General features: G+C 35.9%; 1 protein-coding gene across 1 annotated transcript in view; it reads left to right on the forward strand.

Moving 5' to 3' along the window:
• The window catches only part of LRRCC1 (leucine rich repeat and coiled-coil centrosomal protein 1), a 77,040-nt gene that overhangs the window by 32,601 nt on the left and 19,276 nt on the right, over nt 1-25,163 (forward strand). The window contains 5 exon segments of the mRNA XM_069100199.1: nt 5,399-5,603; nt 6,499-6,638; nt 7,789-7,990; nt 19,262-19,447; nt 21,163-21,337. Of these exon segments, the coding sequence (XP_068956300.1) occupies nt 5,399-5,603; nt 6,499-6,638; nt 7,789-7,990; nt 19,262-19,447; nt 21,163-21,337 (908 nt within the window).

Raw genomic sequence — 25,163 nt, forward strand, 5'->3', positions numbered from 1 at the left:
CTTCCCCAGTGATTTGCTTGCTGGTGCCATTGAGAGCAGTGCCGCAGAGGAGAGCTGAGGCAGGACAACATAAGCCCTCCCCTGAAAATAAGCCCTCTGGTGTTTTTCTTTCCAAAAAAATTAATAAGACAGTGTCTTATTATCGGGGAAACACGGTAGGATTAAAACCAAGAATCACCTACCCAGCAAAACTGAGTATAATACTTCAAGGGGAAAACTGGATATTCAATGAAATAGAGAACATTAAAGCATCCTTAATGTAAAGACCAGAGCTAAATAGAAAATTTGACTTTCAAATACAAGATTCAAGAGAAGCATGAAAAGGTAAACAGGAAAGAGAAATTATAAAGGACTTAATAAAGTTGAACTGTTTACATTTCTACATGGAAAGATGATTTTTGTAACGCATGCAACCTTTCTCAGTGTTAGGGTTACTTGGAGGGAATATATCTATAGACAGAGGGCACAGGATAAGTTGAATATGAAGGGATGATACCTAAAAAGTAAAATTAAGGGGTGAGAGAGGAATGTACTGGGAGAAGGGGAGAGGTAGAATGTAGTAAATTATCTCACGTGAAAGAGGCAAGAAAAATCTTACATTGGAGGGGAAGAGGGTAAGATGAGAGGGAATGAATGAGCCTTACTCCAATCAGATTTCACTGAAGGAGGGAATAACATACACACACAATTGGGTAAGGAAATCTATCTTACCCTTTAATAAAGTAGGGGGTAAGGGGATAAGAGAGGAGGGATGATAGAAAAGAGGGCAAATGGGGGACGGGTAATCAGAAAGATACACTTTTTAGGTGGGACAGGGTCAAAAGAGACAATAGAATAATGGAGGGCAGGATAGAATGGGGGGAAATATAGTGAGTCTTTCACAACATGACTATTATGGAAGTGTTTTTTGCATGACTACACATGAGTTTTACATGACTACACCTACGTCAAATTGTTTTCCTTCTCTGTGAGGGTGGGTGGGGAGGGAGGGAGAGAATATGGAACTCAAAGTTTTAAAAACAAATGTTAAAAATTGTTTTTACATGCAACTGGGTAATAAGATATACAGGCAATGGGGTATAGAAGTCTATCTTGCCCTACAAGAAAATAGAAGAGAAGGGGGAGGGTGATAGAAGGGAGGGCAGATTGGGGGAAGGGGTAATCAGAATGCACACTGTCTTGGGGTGGTGGGAGGAAGGAGGTGGGGAGAAAATTTAGAACTCAAAATCTTGTGGAAGTGAATGCTGAAAAGTAAAAAATTAATTTAAAAAAAGAAAAGCACTTTGCAAACCTAAAACTTACTTATTTTAATAGATCATTATCTTATTGAAATAAGTCATATACTGATGCATATTGTAACCTATCTACACCTCATTATCATCTACTGATGCAAATTATAACCTACTGATGCATATTATAACCTATCTATACCTTTTCATTCTATGTAATTCTTAAGAAGTCTTCTTTCTTTCTGTGACTTTTCCATGAAGGATCTAAACATCACATTGAAGGTATTCATATAATTCTTTTAAAATCTCATTGGTATTTGTGCAATATTAGGGTTGTGTATTATGACTTTGTAACACCTATGAGTATTACTGTGGAGGCTAGAATTAGTTGATCGGTACCTTTTTACTCCCCCAGTACAGAATATATTGTGACATTGTGATTCCCATATCTTTAATCCTAGAAACTAAACTTTCCTTAATATAGACCAAGATCACATTAGTTTTCATGGCTAACATGTCACACTGTTGATTCTTCATGACTGTTGATGAGCTCACTGTTGATGTGTTTGAAGTTCACTAAAAACTCCAGATTGCTTTCTAACCATTTCCTCCTCCTCTATCTTATACTGGTGAAATCTATTTTTAATCCAAACATAAGAAATATTTCTGTCTAGACCACCCTACCCCAAACAAGCGTCTCTTTACATCCTGCTTGTCAAGTGGTCATCTAGTCTTTACATGAATACATCTAATAAAGAGAAAACTACTACTACTTTTTTTTTTTAGTCAAAGTAGAACACAGTGTATTAGAGATTTGCCATAATGGGTAGATAGACTCTTTTTTTTTTCATCCTTAAAGCAATAAGTTTTATTTATGTCAAATCCACTCAAGATTTGCTAGGCTAGACCTACTCTACACCAAATTCCTACTGTAGTAAAGTAAAATAAAGTAAAAAAGTAAAGTTGGCCTCTTGAAAAAGAAGCTCTCGACTCATTACTGCTACATTGAAGAGGATGGGAAGTAGAACTTTGATTTTTTTCTTTTTAAAAAATATTTATTTATTTATTTTTAGTTTTCAACATTCATTTTCACAAGATTTTGAGTTACAAATTTTTCTCCCTATCTCTCTCCTACTCCCCACCCAAAATAGCGAGCCTACTGATTATGCCTTCCCCCAATCTGTTCTCTCTTATATCCTCCCCCACCCCCAACTTTCTAGTGGGGGAAGATGGATTTCTGTACCCCAGTGCCTGTATATCTTATTTCCCAGTTTCATGGAACATGCGCTAACATTTGTTTTTTGAAACTTTGAATTCCAGTATCTTTCCCTTCCCTCCTCACCCACCCCCACTGAAACAATTCAACATAGGTTGTACATGTGTAGTTACACAAAACATTTCCATAGTAGTTATATTGTGAAAGACTAACTGTATTTCCCTCCATCCTATCCCACCCCCCACCTTTTTCTATTTTCTACTCTAACCCTGTCCCTTTTCAAAAGTGTTTGCTTCTAACTACCCTCTCCCCATTTTGCCCTACCTTGTATCATCCCCCCTCTCATCCCCTCCCCCCCTGCTTTCCTGTCGGGTAAGATACCCAATTGAATGTGTATATTATTCCCTCCTTAAGCCAAATTCAATGAGAGTAAGGTTGACCCATTCTCTTTCACTTTCCTCCTCTTCACCTCTGTGGTAACAGTGTTCTCTTGCCTCTTTTATATGAGATAATTTACCCTAATCTATCTCTCCCTTTCTCCTCCCAATATATTCCTCTCTCACATCTTAATTTTATTTTTGAGATATCATTGCTTCATATTCAACCCATCCTGTGCCCTTTGTCTATGTATTCATGTACACACATATGCACACACATATATATTTATATACACATATACCCTCCTATACATACATATATATATGTATACATATATATTCCCTTCAACTATCCTCATACTGAGAAAAGTCCCATGAGTTACAATTATTGTTTTTCCATGTAGGAATGTAAATTGTTCAACTTTAATAAGTTTCTTATGATTTCTTTTTCCTGTTTACCTTCTCATGCTTCTCTTGCTTCTTGTATTCGAAAGTCAAATTTTCTGTTCAGTTCTGGTTTTTTTCATCAGGAATGCCTGAAAGTCCTCTATTTCATTGAATGACCATATTTTCCCCTGAAGCATTATACTCAGTTTTGCTGGGTAGGTATACTACTACTTTTTGTAAGCTCAAATTGTAAGACAGTTTATTCCACTTCTTCATCTTATAGTGGAGATTACTTGGGTCCTCAGAGACTATGCTAATGGTTTGGGAAGGTTGCCAACTTGATGGATTGATTGGGTTAAAGGACTGTTGCCCTTGAAAGTGATAAGGAAGTAGGGGAACAGTATTTAGGGGGAAAGGTAATGAGTTTGGTTTTAGACATATGTAGTTTAAGATATCTACTAGACGTCCATTTCAAGATGTTTAGTTGGAGATGCACCTGGAGAGCAATTACATGACTATAATAGTATAAAAGAAGACAACTTTTAGAATTTTGATCACTATAGTTACCACAATTTCAGAACACAGTTAGTTCTGCTATAACATGACTATGAGTTCCTAAAAATCACCCTGCTGCACAGAATTGCACAACAAAAACTACAGGGTTTAAGTCCAACCCTCAAAAACTTTGTCAGTGATAACATAAAAGTAAGATAGAAACCTAACAAAAATGGTAGCACATGTTAAATATACATGTTAAATGGTTAAGAAATACATAAATATTATAATAGCATCAGTTTCAAGGCCTTGGGCTGTTGCTTAACCTGCTGCCCACTTCCCACAGTATCCATGCTGGCAAAGTCGGTTTCTGTTGGTGAGTGGGCAGCTTTTGTGGACCCTGGATAGTGATAGATGATAGAGGAGAGGCTGCGGGCAGACCAGCCCACAGCTCCTACTGCATCAGAAGATACATAGTAAATATGGTACTTTACCTTGAAAAAGACCAAGTTTCCTCGTGCACGTGAACATCAGAAAGGTTACAGCTTGTGAATTACTATAAGTAGTGCAGTTTTTGTGTTCTCTTATTGTTTCTCGTGGATGGAACTACACATAAGCAAAGACAAAATTCAAGTTAGGTTCAAATCATCCCCCAGTGTATAAATTGTATTGGAACAAATTTGTATTTTCAAGCCAGGTATTATAGCAGAATTGACCGTACTGATGATGAATCATGCTTACCACCTCTTGGTAGAGAGGTAATGAACTAGAGGTTCAGAATGAGACATAACATTTTCAGAAATGGCCAAAATGTGATTTGTTTTTGCTACACTTGTTACAAAAAAGGATTTCTTTTTTGGGTGGGAAAGAGAGTTGGAGGGAAGTAATTGTTATGCAGAATAAAGGAGAAAATAAAAAGTGTCACTGAAAATTTTTTTTAAATACACAGAAGACAACAGAAGGAAGCTTACAAAGGGACAGAGAGAAACTGGACTGTTTTTTGTCACTATTGTAGTTAAATTTAATCAGAATTTTCTTAATACAGCATTGTGTTGTATATAAATTGCAGTTTCATATACATTTTAGGAGATATTCTCTTTCTGTTCTCTGTGTAATGCAATGTTCAAATTTTATATTTTATATTTCTGAAATTCATTTTTTCCCCTAAATAACATAAAACTACCTCTCCTTACTAGATCTCCTTCCATGCAGTAGCCACTAGGGAACCACTAAAAGATTATGCTTGCCATGACTTATTTCATGTCTCAAGTCAGAAGTCCCTTAGGTACTATAGTATATCCAGATGGTGAGGGCAGGCTAGACACAGTGCCATTCTGGCTGTACTAGATAACTAGATAGGTGCCTAGCTCTGTTTGTCTCTCCTGATAAGCAGAACTGCCCAACGTGCATTCTAGTCTCCATGGTGCCTAGCACCAGCAGTTGTAACCATGTGGGTGATCCACTGCTCCCTCTGTGGGATGCTTCAGAGATGCCTTCAAAGTAGGCACAAACTTATGGAACTGACTTCATACCTTCTGGGAACTGCTGGGACAATATTTGTATGTAATACACTGATTACTAGCATAGTCTGTGGAGCAAGGTTTTGCTTTAAATTATTATAAGTTTTTATGTAAATAGAAAACCTAATATATACTAGTGTTTTTTTTTTGTTTTGTTTATTTTTTTTACTTTAGGCTAAAGGAATTGATTTTGAAGGAGAGAAATGCTAAAGCAAAGCTCCAAACCACTGTCCAAAAATTTAAGAGTGAAATTGAGAAACTCAATAATGAACTAAATCAATCAAGAAATAAAGAAGAGGAACAAAATAGGGTTCTAAGAACTTTGGAACAAACGTTGTCAAAAATGGAGAAACAAAAAGCTCAGCAGCAGGTTGCAGAGGTAGGTATTTGTTTACTTAATTATTGTTTAAGTCACATGAATTAGGATAACTTCATAGGTCTGAATCCTAACTTACACTGTTGTTCATATGTTCAGTTGTGTCTGACTCATCATGACCCCATGGACCACATAGCATGCCAGTACTGTCCATGGGGTTTTCTTTGCAAAGATACTGGAGTAGTTTGCCATTTCCTTCTTCAGTGAATTAAGGCAAACAAGGGTTAACTGACCTGTCCAGGATCACACAACTAGTATCTGAGGCCAGGTTTGAACTTAGGTCTTCCTGACTCCTGGCCCAGCACTCTATCCACTGAGCCATCTAGCTGTACTGTACTATATATATATATATATATATATATAATACATATATTTATATAAATGTAGTAGATATAATGTACTATAAAGTACATTAAACTAAGTTTACAATATTTAACATTTACAAGAATGAATTTAAATACACCTTGAAAATATGACCTACAAAAATTAGTTCTGTGCTAAGTCTATCATTGCCTTCTGAAATCATAAATTATTGTAACACTGGTACATAAAAACTCTCAGGCTATAAGATATTCTGCAGATTGACCCAAATTCGGAACAGCAATCTTTAAGAATCTCCATAGGGGAACAAAATTCTCTCTTCATATTCCTTGAATGGGAACTATCATTACATGTGGACAAATAGTTACTACCCAAGTTTCTGTAAGACATTTGATAGTTATATATCTATATCACCTGTGAATATAGTATCATTACTTAATTTAAATAAGCCTGATAAAAACCACCAAGACTAGTTGACATTGTTCTTGATATCTCAAGCAGGCTTCTGAGATTAAACTTGGAGGACAGCTAATTAATCATTGTCAAAATGACCAAAATAATTGCCTTTCTCATTCAGATGAAGCGAGTTCAAGAGATAGAACTCAAAGCTTCAGCTGCTGAGAGAGAAATACATCTGCTTAGAGCATCCCTTCATCAACAGAAAGAAAAGGTACAACAGCTTCATGAACTTCTGGCAATGAAAGAACAAGAACATAGGTAATCAGTAACTAAATGGAAAAAATAAAAACAGTTTTGAACCAGTAATAATACTAGCAGGTATTCTAATTTCTCCAAATGCCTAAAATTGGTCTCTGAGCTGGCTTTGGTAAAGTTCTAAAGTGCTCAGCATATTGGGTAAATGTCTAAAACCTTGTCTTTGAGCACACAGTGCTAGCTAAAAGGAATGTCTCACAGACATACCTTTTTCTGCCCCCATGAAACTTTTGCCATTCCTTGAGTCTAGCCAAAAATTCTATGACATATATTCTCAGTACTTCAGAAGCAGAGCCAAACCTGAAGTTATGGTAGAGCAGGACTTGGAGAAGTAGCTCCAGAGGAGAAATATGTCTGTCTTTCAAGCATTATTAAAGAATGGAGGCATAGAGGGCATGTCTTTCTCAACAGTGTTGCATCTGGATATCTTGGCAAACGTTTTCTTCAACCACATACCCAGGTCCAACTTTTTTTTTGTCTGTCTGATTTCTGTCTTTAGTTGGGGAGAATAGGAATAGATCTTAAGTATTTACCTCACTGAATTCCAGCAAGATGAAATATTGCAAAAATATCAAGGTTAATTTTTGGAAGCAGTGTAGGCCACTGTACTTTTACTGGACTTGGGCATGGACATGTTTGTATTTGCAACTTTAAATTAAATGTTGGATATCATAAAACATAGTTCTTGGCCTTTTTAGTAGAAATGTTATAGTTTGTTTTCTTTATTGACATAGAGTCTTCAGTTTCTTCTTCAGAATTTTTTAATCAAAATATATTGTCCTCCAGATAACCTTTCATAAAATGGGCATGAAGATGGAATGATTAGCAGAAAAGGGAAGGAAAACTGTTTGGGAAAAAAGGCATGAGCCATGAAAACTTGATGAAACTAGGAGGGATTACAAAGAAAACTGTATAAGCTTTTTCTGGTTTGTTTGTTTGTTTGTTTTTTTAAGCAATCAGGGTTAAGTAACCTGCTCAAGGTTACACGGCCAGTCATTTCTGGGTGGATGCTAAGTGTCTGAGCCCGGGATTCGATCTCCAGGTCGTTCTGACAATGGAGCCGGTGCTCTTACTCGCTGTGCTACCTGGCCGCCCCCTCTGGTTTGTTTTTAAGTGAAAGATACTATGCATTTAAATTTGTTATTTATTCTAGGAAGGAACTTGAAACAAGAGTGACTTTGAATGGCTCTGATTTCCAGGATGCTTTGGCAAAAGAAATAGGCAAAGAAGAGAAGAGGCATGAAGAACGAGTAAAAGAATTTCAGGAGAGAATTAATATATTAAACCAACGGTATTTAGAACTTGAAGATGAATTTCGTATGGCCTTAATTATTGAAGCCAAAAGATTTAAAGAAGTAAGAATGGCAGTCTTCTCAGTGGTAAAATTAACTTATGTTAATGTAGTACTTATACTTTACAACCACCCTGTGAAAATGGCAATTCAACAATTAGCCTCATTTTACAGATGATATCCTTGAAGTTCACAGATTGATTGGCCTGTTCAGAACACTGTTTTTTTATTATTAGCAACCTCAGCAATCTGATATTCTTTTTAAATTTTTGATTATATTTTTATTTATAAAAGTCCAAGCATTTATTTTCTTTTCCACCCTTAACAAAAAAAGAAAGGAAGAAAAACAAAATAAATAGTCAAGAAAATAAATCCCCAAATTGACCATGTCCAGAAATATATGTCACATTTTGCATATTGAATATTACCTCCAAGGATTTGGGCAGAATTCTTCTTCATCAATACTCTGGCATCATGGTTGGTCATTGTATTGATCACAGTTAAATTTTTCAAAAATTGTTGGTCAGTAAACATTTATTAAGCAGCATTTATCTGCTAGGCACTGTGTTAAGTGCTAGGGTTATATAGGAAGGCAAAAGACAGCCCTTGCTTTCAAGGAGCTCACAATTTAATGGGAGAAATAACATAAAAAGTATGTACAAACAAGAAATTGGAGCGTATTAAAAGAAAGAAGTTACTAGAATTAAAAGAGATTGGCAAAGTCTTCTTGTAAAAGGTGGAATTTTATCTGGGACTTGAAGGAAGGTAGGAGGTAAAGAGGAGAAGGGAGAGAATTCCAGACATGAAGGATAGTTAATGAAAATGTGTGAAGTAGGAAGATAGAATGTCTTACGTGAGGAATAAAAAGGAAGCCAGTATTAAATTGAAAAGGTATTGGGGAGGGGCACTAGGTTATAAAGGGCTTTGAATGCCAAACAGGATTTGATTTGATTTCATTCTGATGGTGATGGAGAGGCACTGGAATTTATTGAATGGGGGATGAAGGGGTTATATTTTCAGATCTGAACTTTGGGAGGATCACTTTAACAACAGAGTAGAGGATGGATGGGAGTGGAAAGAAATGTGAAGCTAGCAGACTAACCAGCAAGCTACTGCAAAAGTCCAGGTGTCAGTTGATGAGAGCCTGTAATGATAGCAGTGTCAGCGAAAAGAAAAGGACATAAAAAGAGATGTTACAATGATTAAATTGGCAGGCCTTGACAATAGATCGGATGTAGGGAAGTGAGATAGTAGGGAGCTGATGACACATAGGTTGTGAGTCTGGATGATGGGGAGGATATTGGTACCTTAGAATGAGGAATGGCTTTGGGGGAAAGATAATGAGTTCAATTTGGCTCATACAGAGTTTGAGATATCTATTGGACATCCAGTTTGAGATGTCTAATAGACATTTGGAGATGCACGACTGGAGGTCAGCATAGAGAATACAGTTAAGACAAGTAGATTTGAAAATCATCAACATAGAGAAGATAATTGAATTTATGGGAGTTGATGAGATCTCCAAGTAAAAAAATAGATAGAGGAAGAATAGGGGAGAGCCGAGGACAGAGCTTTGTGGGATACCCACTGATTGTGAGTTCATTTTTATTTATCAGATTCATTTTTATATTATTTACTGTAGAATTTTACTCTTAATTCTTTTTACTTTCTACATTAGTTCGTACAAGTCTTTCCAGGTCTCTCTGAAACAATCTCTTGTTATTTCTTATAGCACCATATGTTAAGTATACTTTTTTACCAGATACCTCTCTATGTATATATTGCATATGTAATATATAATAAGGTATCGTTTGTCTTCATGATTGATTTCTTACTTCTTATTGGGGAACATCCTTCACAAAGTCCTACTCTGATGCCTCATTTTGATGTGCAAATGACACTGGGTTTTTCAGCACTGTGTCAACAGAGCACAAGGTCTGGCAGGCTCTACCCTATTGGAAAGGCAGTAGGGTCCTAGTAACAGATTAAGACTAATTCGCAAAGACCAACACAATTACATATGGAAAGGCTTGGCACCAATAGGAATTTTTTGTCCATAGCAACTAATGGAACAAAGAAAAATTAAAAAATAGTCCTTGATCCTGTATCAATAATGGTAGTAACAGGATGTTAGGAAGGAGGACTGGGAATGCTTAAATATCACAGTTTTTAGATAATCTATAAATGCAAACTTGTTATTTTTCTAAATCTGATATAATTGTCCAGTGAGTAGGACATAGGAATAGACATAGGATTATTAGAGGAAATAAATTATACCAATATTCACATTTTGCTACAAATGAAACCAGAACCAAAGGGAAGTTATGGCTAAGTGGAAGTGTGGCTGACAGACTGTCTTTGAAGAAGTAACAGAGTTGTCTAAGTTGAATTCAGTATGTTCAAAGAGAAGAAGAAACTCCATTCCTTGAGACAGTTGGTTTTCTTGTATTATCGTGCTTATACCAAGCAGACCATTATGAAGATAGTTACAGCTTATGTACTGGCATCTGTTTGCAGATGAGAAAGTATAGAAATTCTACAAATAATTTAATATGACCCTATTAAAATTAAAATCATTATGTACTTTGGTGCTCAGTGCAAAGGTATCCATAGAAAAGAACAGCAAAAGATATATTTGAAATTAAATAGTCCAAAGATTTAGAAACTTTACAGAAACTGTGTCATACTTACATGTCATGAGTACATCAGAAGAAGAGTTGGGATTCTGTTCTGCTTTGTATATGGAAATAAGCTTTTGTCCCTTTTGTGGGGAAGGGTGTTTGTTAAATTTCGAATTTTCTAAGAGTTGAGAGATGTTGGCACCAAGTAATAACATAAAGGATGAAACTGATGATACTCAAGCAGGAAATATGTGCCTATGAATGTGGGAGTCATTTCCCTATCAGCTGTCTGTATATAGTCAGGACATTTATTTTTTGAAATAAAAATTAAAGTAAATTAGAAGAATGAAATGGCAGGCAGTTAGTTAAGAACAACTCTGACCTAACCATTTAAATGAGCTTTTCATGCTAATAGAAATGGGGAACATAGCAAAAAATGGCATAGACCAGTCCTACACAGCATATAGCCTGTGGGCTGCTTGTGACCTGCCAAAGGACTAAGGAATGGCACACAAAAAGTGTAGGGTTGCCACTTGCCATGCTCCTGTTTGTCACGTGACCAGCAGCAATCAATCATTGTCAGTCTGTCTCTAGACTAACCTATTTGTGGCCTGGAGAAGTTCACAGGTTGGGCAGGTCTGGCTTAGACCATCATCATTTCTTAAGAAAGTTTAACCAGTCTGCATCAGCAGTTATAATGAAGCCAGAAGATCCTAGAACCCACTCCAGGCAGAAAATACTTGACCTTCTTGCTAAAAAAAAGTGATAATGGCACCCAAGGACAACACTAGTTTTGAAGCTAAACTCATTTGTAAAATCATGGTAAAGAAGGTGGTTGAAGATTACAAAAAATATCACACCATAAAACAGCAAACACTAGTAGATGAAAAAACAAATTTACAGAATATGTGGGGAAAGACAACAGTTAGACCAGATCACTCCAAGAGGTTAAGGATGAACCTAGAATTAAAACTAAATAGTTGAAAAATGAGAAAGCTCTGTCAAAATTCTTGTAAGAATTTTTTTCCAGTGTCATAGGACCCATCACATTTTTGTTCTAACATCTCAGTCCCTGATACACTACAGGAAGAAATTGCAGTGGAACAAAAGAAAACAAAGATAGGAAAAGCAGGTAGACTAGAATAAGTACACAGAGTTTTCTGTGTGCTTTGTTGTATATCTTGTTTGACAAGTTGTCTTCGTGTTGAATCTCCCCTTCTCACCCCAATTAATGACTTGAGGGCAGGGATTATTTTTATTTTTATTTGTATCCCCAGATTTTAGCACTGGCACACAGTAGGTACCTAGTAAATACTTCTTGACATATTAATGGATTGCCCCCTCAGAATATCTTAAAGAAGGGAAGATGCCAAAAATTATTGATCTTATTACCCTAAAAGGGTGATAGTGTGAACAGCAGAAACTGAAAGTCCATATGCCTAATTGCCCATCAGTGTAAAATCTTTTTGTGAGGATAATGTCCGTGTGTTATCAAGGGCATCTAGGATGAATGATGTGACTTGTCTCTGTTATAAAGTTCAGGCTGTTCTTCATCTTACAAGTTAAGGCATTTGGGAAACAGAACACAAGTTTTGCACAAAGCCATGATATAAAAGTAATGGGGTGCTTCAGTCATCTAGGTATCTTCTGAAGCATTCTCTTGGCCAAAAGTAAGGCATTTGATACTTTGAATCTCCTTTTAAAAGAAGAAGAATCAATAAAGGGAAATCCAACTCTGTATCTGCTTCAGTTGGAGGTCAGCTAGGTCGCGCAGTGGGTAGAGTGCCAGGCCTAGATCAGCAAGACTCATCTTCTTGAGTTCAAATCTGGCCTCAGACACTAACTGTGTGACCCTGGGCAGGTTACTTAACCCTATTTGCCTTAGTTTTCTCATCTGTAAAAATAAGCTGGAGAAGGAAATGTTAAACCACTCCAGTACCTCTGCCAAGAAAACCCCAAATGGGGTCACGAAGAGTTGGATACAACTGAGAATGACTCAACAACAATCTGCTTCAGTCAGTCAGTAAACATAGGAACTACCTACTATGTTAGAAGAAGATCATCCAGGGGCGGCCAGGTAGCACAGTGAGTAAGAGCACTGGCCCCAGAGTCAGGATGACCTGGGATCAAATCCAGATTCAGACGCTTAGGACTCACACAGAAACACCTGGCCGTGTAACCTTGAGCACGTTATTTAACCCCAATTGCTTAAAAAAAAAAAAATGAATGAATGAATAAATGAATAAAAAAAAATCATCCAGGACTAAAAAAGGGGTAGCCATGCCACACTCTGGCCTGGTCAGACCATATTTGGAATGTTGTTTTCATCTTAGTTAGGAAGTATATTGATAAACTGGAGAGTGTCCAGAGGAGGGCAACCAGATTGAAGGGTCTCAAACTTTTGACGTATGAGAATTGGTTAAGAAGTGTTTAGCACGGAGAATATAAGACATTCAGGAGGAGGAATATGATAGCTGTGTTCAAATATTTAAAGGGCTATCATATGGAACAGGAAGAGACTTGTTTTATTTGGTCATCAAGGACAGAACTGATAATAATGGGTGAAAAGTACATAGAGGCAAAATGTAAGGAAAAACTTCCTAGCAGTTAGCACTAGGAAAAATGAAATGTGCTACTTTGGGAAGAGGTGGTCTGTCCCTCAATACGTTGTCTTTGGTCCAAGGCTGAATGACCGTTGTGTATGAGTAAAGGGAATTATTTTTCAGGTAAAGGTTTTCAGGGGTGGGGAACCTGCAGGCCTCAAGGCCACATGTGACCCTCTACATCCTCAAGTGCCACTCTTTGACTAAATCCAAACTTCACAGAACAAATCTCCTTTATAAAAGGATTTATTCTGTAAAACTTGGACTTAGTCAAAAGGCTGCACCCAAGGACCTAGAAGGCTACCTGTGACCTTGAGGCTGCAGGTCCCCACCCCTGGTTTAAGTAGATGTCTTCTTAGATCTCTTCCCACTCCAAAATTCTGTGATTTTCTGATGTATGAGAAGGAAACAAGCAGGATTTTGTGAATTATTTTCTGTAGTACTTTTATTTGTTCACACAATTGACTGGAAGGCATAGAGGAAGTCAGATTTTCATTGTTTGTTGATTTTTTAAAAAACATTTAATTTAGTAAAGCAAAATATTGACTTAAGTACTCTTTCCTCCAACATGGTTTCCCCAGTATATGTATTAAAACCATAATATTCTAAGTTCCTTGAAAGATGTAATGACATATAAATTTGTTCAAATGAGACCTGTGCTCACCAAAATTTGCCACGGTGATGGAGGATATCCAGTAGAAAGTTCAAAAGGTAGAGGAATTTTCTGTAAATTGATATCCACCAGATATCCCTTCTTCCAGATGTCATTGTTCTGACTGCATCAAGTCCTGAAACATTATTACAAAGTCATGTAAATGAGATCTCTTATCACTAAAAAGAGGTCTTCAATACTTTCCATATGGGAAAAAACAAGATAAAGAATATCTGTTGTACATATTGTGACATGCAATTGAATGGACAGCCTATAGGGCTGGTCCATCCGTGCATATTTTTTAAAAAAACCAACATAACAGAAGGATAGTAAACTGGCTCCAGAAATGAACAGGCGGAAAAGAAAAGACTGGGGATTACCTTTGAGAAATCATGTAGTATTTTTAATAACTTGAAGCTTCTTGGGGGAGGGGGGTGGGGGAGAGCCATCTTTTTAATATCAGCATTCTTCCAGTGACTCCATATGACTGAGTCATAAAAGTTTTGGACCCACCCATAGGGCAATGGAGAAACCTAAAGTGGATATGAATAGACTGGGGTGCATTACTAGTGAACTGAATTGCATATTATAACATAAGCAAATGAATGAAAAGGCATTTTAAATGCATACTATGTGGCAGGCACCTTGCAAATACAAAGTGACAGGCCCTGCCTTCAAACTTTTAAGTACATAGAGACAACACTGCAGGAATTTGAAGCATGGCTAGATTTAATGGATTATGTGGTTTACTTATTGGACCACTCAGCTCTGGGGAGGAGTTCTAAAATGGATTAGATCAGTCCTTGAGGATTTGGTCCCAGGCAGAGAAAAGAAGGTTTAGTGGTCACAGGGACAGAGTGCTTTAATAGTCCTAAGTTTTCTGATGGACAACTGGGTGGGATTTCATCAGAGAAATACATGATAGAAAAAAGAGAACAGACCACTTTGTATGAAGAACAAGGGATAACTGATGGACAGCAATATTCACACAGTGCAAAGAGGTGTAAAAAAAACGTCACTAGCATGCTAGGGAGACACTGGAAGATTTGCAAGAGAACATGGCCAAAAGTCAGTTGTATTCTATATCATTAGAGGAAATGCCCACATGGATGAGACCAGATATTAATTGAAGTGACAAAAGATTAGGAATAGTGATTTTAAATTTACTTTTGTTGCACTTTTATTAAACTTTTTTTGTGCAGGACTTTTTTGTCCAAAACTTCTATGACTCACAGCCATACTTACATACATAAATTGGGGGAGATAGAAACTTTACATATGTGTAAGTTGTGACTCATGATTCAAATACAAATAAATTCATTAATTCCTTAGCATAAAAACAGTGCTCTTAGCACCTGTTGCATGACTGTTGAATTGTCCGTGTGTATGTGGCAGGGTGAGAAGGTAAAATGGAATGGAAAGAAACCAACCTTTGTATTTTCTCAGTGCCAGCAACAAACTATGCATTGTATAAAATAAAAGGTTTCTTTTTGCCCAGAGCAGAATGTTTATAGAATGTAAACTTACTGATTGCCTGAAAATTGTAATTCTTGTACTTTGTACATAGTATTTATCACTCTAATGCAAAGGTACCATGCCTTAGTAGCAAGAAATGATTCTGCTACTTACAATGTGACCTTTCACAAGGTCACTTAAACTCTCTAATCCTCAAATTTTTTCGTCTATAAAATGGAAATAAGAAGTAAAATGCCTGCCTCATAAGGTTGGTGTGATGAAAGCACTTTCAAAATTACAAGGTATAATATAAATGTGAGCTGTTATGTAATCAAAATATTTGAAAAAGATACTACAAATTAAATTTACTGTTTTGATCCAAATGCTGTAAAAACAAAGAAAATGAAACCAAGTATTGAATAAAATTAGATTAACATCATTTTTGTGGAAAAAAAATAGAAAACCAAAAGAATTAGAACCATTGATAGAAATGTAATTATAGTATTATATTCAGTCCTAGATATGACAGTTTATGTCTTTCACATCTCTTCATGTGATATAATTTACTCCATTCTACCTCTTTTCCCTCTTCTCCCAGTTCAGTTGTCTTTCTCACTCCTTAATTGTTTTTGTATTATCTCATCTGTGTAAAAAAAAAATTACCCACACCCTCTGTCTATGTATACTCCTTCTACCTGCCCTAATAGAGATACAGTTCTTAAGAGTGAGACATCTCATCTTCCCATGTGGAGATGTAAACAGTTTAATTTTGTTGAATAACATATTTTTCCTTCCTATTTTATGCTTCTCTTTAGTTTTGTATTTGAAAACGGAGTTTTCTGTTCAGCTCTGCTTCTTTTCATCAGAAATGTTTGAAAGTCTCCTATTTCATTGAATTCATTTTTTTTCCCCTGAAAGATTATGCTCAGTTTTTCTGGGCAATGGATTCTTGGTTGTAATCTAAGCTCCTTTGCTTTCTGGGATATCATATTCCAAGCCCTCCATTCCTTTACTGTAGAAGTTGCTAAATCCTGTGTAATTCTGAATCTGACTCCTTAATATTTGAATTATTTCATTCTGACAGAATTTCACTATAATACTCCTGGGAGTTTTCATTTTGGGATCTCTTTCAGGAGATGATTGGTAGATTCTTTCAGCTACTATTTTATCCTCTTGCTCTAGGATATCAGGGCAGTTTTCCCTGCTAATTTCTTGAAAGATGCTATCCAGGATCTTTTTTTTTATCATGGCATTCAGGTAGACCAATAATTCTTCAATTGTATCTCCTGGATCTGTTTTTCTAAGTCAGTTGTTTTTCCAATGAGATAGTTTACGTTTTCTTCTATTTTTTTCATTCTTTTGATTTTGTTCAATTAATTTTTGATGTCTCATGGAGTCATTACCTTCTCCTTGCCCAATACTAATTTTTAAGGAATTCTTTTCTTCAGTTAGTTTTTGTACCTCCTTTTCTGTTTGATCAGTTCTTTTTGAGTTGTTTTCTTCAGTGGATTTTTGTAACTCTTTTTCCATTTGGCCAATTCTACTTTTTAAGGAGTTTTTTTTTCTTTTTCCAAGCTATTGATTCTTTTTTCATGATTCTTTTCTATTCTATTCATTTTTTCCCCAATTTTTTTTCTATCTCTCTTATTTAATTTTTAAAATCATATTTGAGCTCTTCCATGAAGACTTTTAGGGCCTGAGACCAATTCATATTTCTCTTTGAGGTTTCACATATGGGCATTTTGACATTATTGTCCTCTTCTGAGTTTGTCTTGATCTTTCAAATCACCATAGTTGCTTTCTGTTGTCAGGGATTTTTTTGGTTTGTTTTTTCTTATTTTCTGTGACTTTCAAAGTTGAGCTCAGCTCTTGGGTACATGAGCCACTGTCCCAAACTTCTTGTACTAGGGAACAGGGAATGGGTTACTGACTTTCTGTCCCAGGGCCTTTAGGGTAGCTTAACTACTGTGCTGGTCTTGCCTGGTCTAGCCAGCTGTGCCAGGACCTCTGGGCCTGCTAGGCTTAACCATTAGCCTGTTGTGCTGGACTGAAGACCTCACAGTTGATCCACTGTGCTGCTGATCTGTTGAGCCAACACCCAGATTGTTAATCTCTGCTGGGGATAGGGACCTCCTACTGTCTTGGCAGACAGTGCCTGCACTGGACTTCGCCCCCCATTTACCCAAGTAAGACAGACCTTTCATGCAATCCTTACAAATTATCTTGGGCTAGAAAATTGTTTTACCCTGTCCTTTCGTGGGTTCTGTTCCTCTAGAATTTGTTTTGAGGTATGATTTATAATTTTTTCAAGGGAAAAGGGGTGAGCTCAGGCAGGTTCCTGCCTTTTCTCCATCTTGGTTTCTCCTCCTGGGATATGATAATATAGAAGGGACATTATACACGAGAGAATGTCTAGATGAAGATAGGCCTTGAGTCCATATCTTAGGAGGACTGTTTGAAGTAATTGAAGATATTTAGCCTGGAGAAGAAAAGACTCAGGGAAGGAGTGATAGCTGTTTGCAAGAACCTGAAGTACCCTTGTATAGAAGACGAATTAGATTTGCTCCATTTGCCTCAAATGACAGACCCATCAGCAGTGGTGGAGACTGCAAAGAAGTAAATTTAGTGTTAACAATTTTTAAGAATTAGTCCGGGGGTGGCTAGGTGGCATAGTGAGTAAAGCGCCGGCCCCAGAGTCAGGAGGATCTGAGTTCGGTTCTAGCTTCAGACACTTAACACCCACACAAAAAAACTAGCCGTGTAACCTTGGGGAAGTTACTTAACCCCAATTGCCCTCCAGAAAGGCAAAAAAAAAAAAAGAAAAAGAATTAGTCCGACCATGGAATGAATAAGCAAAGATTTCAAATGGAGTCCTTTTTGTATTTTTTTATTGGGCTAGACCTTTTGCTGAGGTCACTTCCAACTATAAAATTCTGTAGTTCCATAAGAATATGTTTTCAGACTTGGAGCTTATCCAGTACCACTTAGAATAAATCAAGAATGTCCCAAATTATGATGATTCTGCTCAATATATGAAATCAAGTGACAGACCTATTTGAGACAATAACATGCATGAAATTCTTATTTTTTTTAAATATATGAAATCATAACTACAAAACCTCATAAATTTTGCTGTCCATAAGCCTTTGCACAAAGACAGCACACTCAGACATCCATTCACCCATTCTTAAATGTACATAACCTATAGTTAGAGTCAGTTAAGGAGGGCCAACTCTTTTAAAGAGAAGCAAGAGAAGTGAATAGTTCGCAACTGCTGGTATATGTATGATGAAATCCTGAAGGCAAGTGCTTCTTACTGGATTCCTTTATTCCAAAAAGTTCCAGTGTTTTTTAAAAGGTCCTTTATGTCATGCTGACATCTTTTCCAACTGATGTTAGGACAAGCCCTTATCACTTCCATCAGCCAAATGAGAATTAGACTATCAATAATAACATTTATATCACTCTTGAGATTTATAAGATACTTAATATGCATGATCTCATGAGCCACACAACTCTGGGAGATATGATTACCCCCACTTCACAGATGAAGAAACTAAGGCTCAAATTATGATTACTGTTATCAATGTCTAAAATTGTATTTGAACCCAGATCTCTCATCATGCCAAGGCCTGTGGTGTTTCCATTAGCCACACTGCCTCTATTCCTACCTCCTTTGTTTTCACATATTTCTGAGTACTGTGGTTTTACTGTCTTTGTATTTTGTACTTTTTTTTGTAGACTAGTTCATCAACTGCTTTCTAGTTTCTGTAGTTTTCAGCTGCTTTGACTGTCAGTTGTCTGGGTGGCATGGTCTAGTTCATTATTATGCCTTTTATGTAGACTACTTAGTAACTGGTATAGCAACAATAATGGTTTACCAATGTGACAAACATTGGTTTATTATTTGTATTAATATATCTATCATACCTCACTTAGTCATTTTAAAATTATTTAGTAAATCCTTATTTGTAATTCATTTTTGCTTTGATTTTGAAATATAGGTTAAGGATGGCTTTGAAAATATTTCAGCTGAATTGGCAAAGAAAAGTCATTCTCTGGCCCGGGCTCAGGAAAAAGAAAATGAATCATCCGCTTTAATTAAAGATCTGACCTCAATGGTAAAAGAACAGAAAGCAAGAATTGCAGAAGTTTCCAAGGCAAAATTGGAAACAACAACAAATTTAAAGGTAAGATAGTGACATTTTCTTTTTTTTTCATACAGGTTGGGGGAAACTTTTAGGAACAACATCAAATTTAAAGGTAAGATGGTAACATTTTTTTTTTCTGTTTTCATACAAGTGTGGAGAAACTTCATTTTAAAAAATGAATTTTAATATGATTTTTTAAAAAAATTCTGAATTTTTCTCCCCTCAGCTTAATACTTTGCATTTAAAAGTTTGCTTTATTGACTTTCCCTACATTTCAAAATAACATATTCTAGGGGTTTTCATGGGGTTTTTTCCCCCAGATGACACTGGAAATAGATTCATTCATATACCTGCTTGCTGAAAAATTACTGATTTTTATAGATGAATTTGTTCTTTTAGGATACTAAAATAAAAGGCATCTGGGCAGCTAGGTGGCAGAATGAGTAAAGTGCCGGTCAGGAGGACCCAAGTTCGGTTCTGGCCTCAGACACTTAACACCCACACAAAAAAACTAGCTGTGTAACCTTGGGCAAGTTATTTAACCCCAATTTCCCTCCAAAAGGCAAAAAATAAAATAAAAAGTATCCTAAGGAAATAGCCAATTATCCAACACTTATGACAACCTTCAAAGACTATACTTAGTTTAAAAATTGAACTTTTTTAAATTGTAAAAATGTTTTTAGAATCTTTCCTTTGTGTTATTTTTAATATTTTATGCACAAACAAAATCAATGCAGCTAAGAGTAGAAGGATGGCAGTTAATTGGGAAGAGGGATAATTATTGCAGTATGTTTCTCTGATAAGTCTCATATTTGAGATATATAAGAAACTCATTAAAATTTATAAGAAGAGCAAGAGCCATTTATCAATTGATAAATGGTTAAAGGATATGCACAGGTGCTTCCCAAGTAAAGAAATCCTTGCTATCAGTGACAATATGAAAAAATTGTTTCATATCATTATTAGAGATGTGCATATTTAAAGCAACTCTGAGGTTTCACCCCAGGCTTATCAGATTAGCAAACTTGACCAAAAAAGGAAAATGATAAATGTTGGACAGGCTAAGGGAAAACAGGAATATTAATATGCTATTGGTAGAGCTGTGAATTGGTTTATTTTGGAAAGCAGTTTGAAACTATACTCTAAAAGTTACTATACTGTACATACCCTTTGATCCAGTGATACCATTAACTTGGCATTTACCCCCAAAAAGATTAAAGAAAGGAAAAGCACTCATATGTAAAAAATATTTATATTTCTTTTTGTGGTGGCAAAGAACTGGAAACTAAGGAATGCCCATCATTTGGGAAATGACTGGACAGTTGTTATCTGAATGTACTAGAATAATGTGTCATTAGAATTGCTGGTTTCAGGAGAAACTTGGGAAGACCAGTATCAGCTGATGCAGAATGAAGTAAGTAGAACCAGGATAATAGTATATGCAATTTTAACAACATTGTAAAGACAAAACAACTTTGAAAAACTTAAGATCTCTAAGTAACGCAGTGAAAACAATGATTCCAGAGTACCAACAACAATGATGATAAGCAGTGTTCCTGACAAAGAAGAGATGAACTCAGGATGCAAACTGAGACCTACATTTTAGACGTTACCAATGTGGAAATGTATTTTTCTTGATTACACTTGTTTGTTATAAGGATTTCCCTGGAGAATAGGGAGAGAAAGTGGTGGGAAGAAGGAAAGTGAATGCCTGTTAATTGGAAAATTTTAATTAAAATATTTTATGTATACAGAATCGAATCCATACCCTTGAAACAATGATTGAGGAGGACAAACAGAAGAGTGTTCAAATAGAACTTCTCAAGCAGGAAAAATCGCAGCTTATTTCTCAACTAACAGCCCAGGAATCAATAATTGATGGCTTAAGAGCAGAAAGAAAAATATTGGGACAGGAGCTGGCACAACGGGGTAAAAATTCAGTTTTTGAAAGAGAAAATAGCAAGATTATGTTTTTTAGTTCTAAATCAAAGGAGAAAATTTATTTTGTTACAATTAAAAAATAACAAGTGATATCTTTTAATGTTGCTCAAAATATTTATTGCAGTTACTGAATAATTAAACCAGAAAACTAGAATTTGGGGTTTTATTGGCATAAACTATGTGTTACAGAATCTAAAAAGTAGTAACCTTGATTGATTTAACAGAATTACAAAATTTCCCTCTCTGTTCATAATCTCCTATCCTTCTACCTTTGCTATTATCTCAGTCCTCCTGATAATTATGTTATTTATAGAATATAATCTGTTCTGTGACAGATTTATAGAATATGTTCTGTTCTGATTGCATCCTCCCAGTCTTTGCTGTCTCCCTGTTCTCACAGTTTGTCATTCCTGTTATGGCTTCACTTCAGTCATCCATTCAACAAGCATTTATTAAAACTGTCGTGTACCAGGCACTCAACTGAGCACAGAGGATACAAGAAATGAAAGTCAAATAGTCTTAATGTGTTTAAGAGCTTATTTAATTCTACCTTGCAGCTTTGACCCTGTAGTTAATCATTTCCACATGTGATGTTCTTCAAGTCAGAAGGACAAAAAAGTATACATACTGTATTTTTAGACAATGCAATAAAATTATAATTGTATAATGTATAAAATGAGTAAAACCCACAGAAACTGAAATTATAGTTTTATAACATTGTGAAATGATATTGAAACTGAACAATTAATTTATTAAGCAATGATTAGCTTAAAAAAGAAATTAGAAAAACAGTAAAAGCATAGCTGACAATAGTAGTATTACACATATTAAAATGTGTAATATGTAGCCAAAGCAATTTACAGAGGCCAATTTATACCTCATACCTGTTTATAAATGAGAAAACAAGAAAATAAATAAATTCAGTTTGTACCTAAAGGAATCGTGGGTGGGGTGTAAGCAATAGTCTAGAAGAAAGTTTTTTTTTAAGATATTATAAGGTTGAGGAGAAATAGAAAGTGATTTTTTTTAATTGAATTGATAAATTCATAAATTGATTCTTTGAAAAAGACAGTCACATTGGAAGGCCATCAGCAAATAGTCATAAAAGGGGAAAGAAAAACATGAATTGGCAAAATTGCAAATGAAAAAGGAGAAAATACATAATAAATTTCAAAATAGTATTAGGAAATAGTACACACAGTTTTAGTTATAGCAGTTTAGAGGTCTAAAGGAGACTAAAGTTTATTAAAAAAAATGATCAAAACTGAAAGAACCATAAGTAAGTATTTTAAATGTGCCAATCTCAAAGAAAGAAACAAGACAGGTCAACAAAGAATTATCATGCCCAAAACAAAAACCAACCCTGCTCAAATGGATTCATAGGTGAATTACTTCAAACCTTCTAAGAATAAACAATTCCTTATATTCTTTTTTTTTTTTTTGAGGGGGGAAGGCAGGGCATTTGGGGTTAAATGACTTGTCCAAGGTCACACACCTGTTAAGTGTGTCATTGTTAAGTGTGTCAAGAGTCTGAGGCCGGATTTGAACTCAAGTCCTCCTGACTCCAGAGCCGGTGCTCTATTCACTGTGCTACCTAGCTGCCCTAATCTCTTATATTCATAAACATAAATGAAAAGGAAATATAACAAAATACTTTTTATGAGGCAAAATACAGTATTGATTTAAAAATTTGGCAAATACGTATATAGCTACTAAAATATTGTGTTACAGAGTCAACAATCATTTATTATTTCCTACATGCCAGGCACTGTGCTGAATCCTGAGAATTCAAATATAGGCAAACAGAAAGATAGTCCCTGCCCTCAAGGAGCTGACATTTTAATAGGGGAAGATAACATAAAAATCAACTAAATGGTAGGGGTTTCAAGGGAAGGTACTCTTGAGGGGTAATGGTAGAACCCAGGAATGAATGAAGACATGGATGGCCTGAATGTTTTTCTTAAAATTAAAGTTCTGGAAAGAACTAGTCCAGGGGTGGGGACCTGTGGCTTTGAGGCTACACATGGCCCTCTTGATCCTCAAATGCAGCCCTTTGACTGAATCCAAATTTCAGAGTACAAATCCCCTTAATAAAAGGATTTGTTCTGTAAAACTTGGACTCAGTCAAAAGGCCACACCCAACTAACTATTGACTAGTTGTTAGCCAATCAGTAGAAGAGAAGGAATGAATTTCCAGGTTAAAGAGGTTGTCAAGGTATGGTAGAGAAAAAATGGAGACAGAATGGAACCTAGAGTGTCCAAGAGAGTATAGTTGTACATTAACAAATGAACCATTATGATCAAACAAGCTTTATAGTAGGCATGGAAGACTGGCTCAACATTAGAAAAGCTATCCCTTCAATATAATACATAAACAACAGAAACCTGTATCAGTAGATGCAAAAAAAAAAAAAAAGGTCTTTACCAAAATCCAGCATTCATTCACTCGTGATAAAAAAAAAAATTACAAAGGATAGGAATAGCTGGGGATGCCTGTAATCCCTGTCTCAAAGGAGGTTGAGAATGAGACTTGTAGATTGCTTGAATTTGGAAGTTATGAGCAGCATTTGGACTAAACAGGTTGATATTCACCCTAACTCTAGCACCAGTATGGTTAAGTTGCTGAAGGAAGACTGAATCAGTCAGATTGGAAACAGAGCAAGTCTTCACTCCTATACATAGTAGTAGGATTAGTCCTGTGAGTTAATACTGAACTTTCAGTTTGAATGAGATAGGAAGATAGGCCTAAGTACAATGGAAAGTCTTATTCTTTGTCCACTGGATGTTCCAAAGCTCTGTCCTCAGCCTTCTTTTAATCTCTTTCTGCATGTTAATCTGCATGTCTACTTTCATGCCTTTAATTATTACCATTATGGGGATGACTTCCAAATCTCCGTATCTGTTGCTAGTCTTTCCATGAGCTCCAGTCCTGCAGTTTCATCTGCTTTCTAGACATCTTTCAACTCAGCATGACCAAAATTCAACTCACTGTTTCCCCCACAGTCCCCATTCCTGACTCCCCAGTTTCTATTAATGGTACAATATCTTCCCAGGCTCTAGAAAAAAATATGAGGGCTCAAAATCTGAGGAGTCATCTTTAATTCTTCTCTCACCACATTAGTTGCCAGGACTTTTTGATTCTCTTTTCTCAGTATCTCTTATCTTTTTCTTCATTTCTGCTAACACCAATGGAAATATCACTTAGCACTCCTGGTGCCTACAATGTATGTCCATATGGCAAGGTACTACACTTCTGAACCTCATTTCTTTTTAATGCACCATTTCATTTTGTTTTGGCATAAGTGGTACTTCCCTACAAACAACCAAACAAATCCCAATAAACAGTTTATTATAAGTAAGGGAGAAGTGCCTTTTAACTCAAGACAGTACAGTAGTAACATTAAACATTGTATTTAACCAAAGTTTTGTTACCTCTCCATATTGACTTTATATATATTAGAGTAGTTCTTGTGTGTATTGTTTTGCTTATGCTTTCCTCACTTTCTATGACTTCATACAAGTCTTTTTATTAATCTTAGTGTCCTAATCCTTAAGTAATACATGTATTAACTACCTCATAACTGTTGTGAAGATAGCATTTTATAATCTGTAAGAAAATATATTAAATGTGATTTGTTGTTGCAGTTGTAGTTCAGGCCCTCATTTCCTCTTACTTTAATTATTATAATAGCCTTTTCATTGGTCCCCTTGCCCTTTCTCTTTCCAATTCATCCCTTCAAAGAGCTGCCAAAATAATTTTCTTATATGTCTAGTGTGACTATAGCTCAACAACCAGCATTGGCCCCCTGTTGCA

The sequence above is a fragment of the Petaurus breviceps genome, unplaced genomic scaffold (assembly GCF_028583685.1).
Source record: "Petaurus breviceps papuanus isolate PSGF00001 unplaced genomic scaffold, PetGlider_PUasm1.0 38, whole genome shotgun sequence".
Classification (NCBI taxonomy): domain Eukaryota; kingdom Metazoa; phylum Chordata; class Mammalia; order Diprotodontia; family Petauridae; genus Petaurus; species Petaurus breviceps.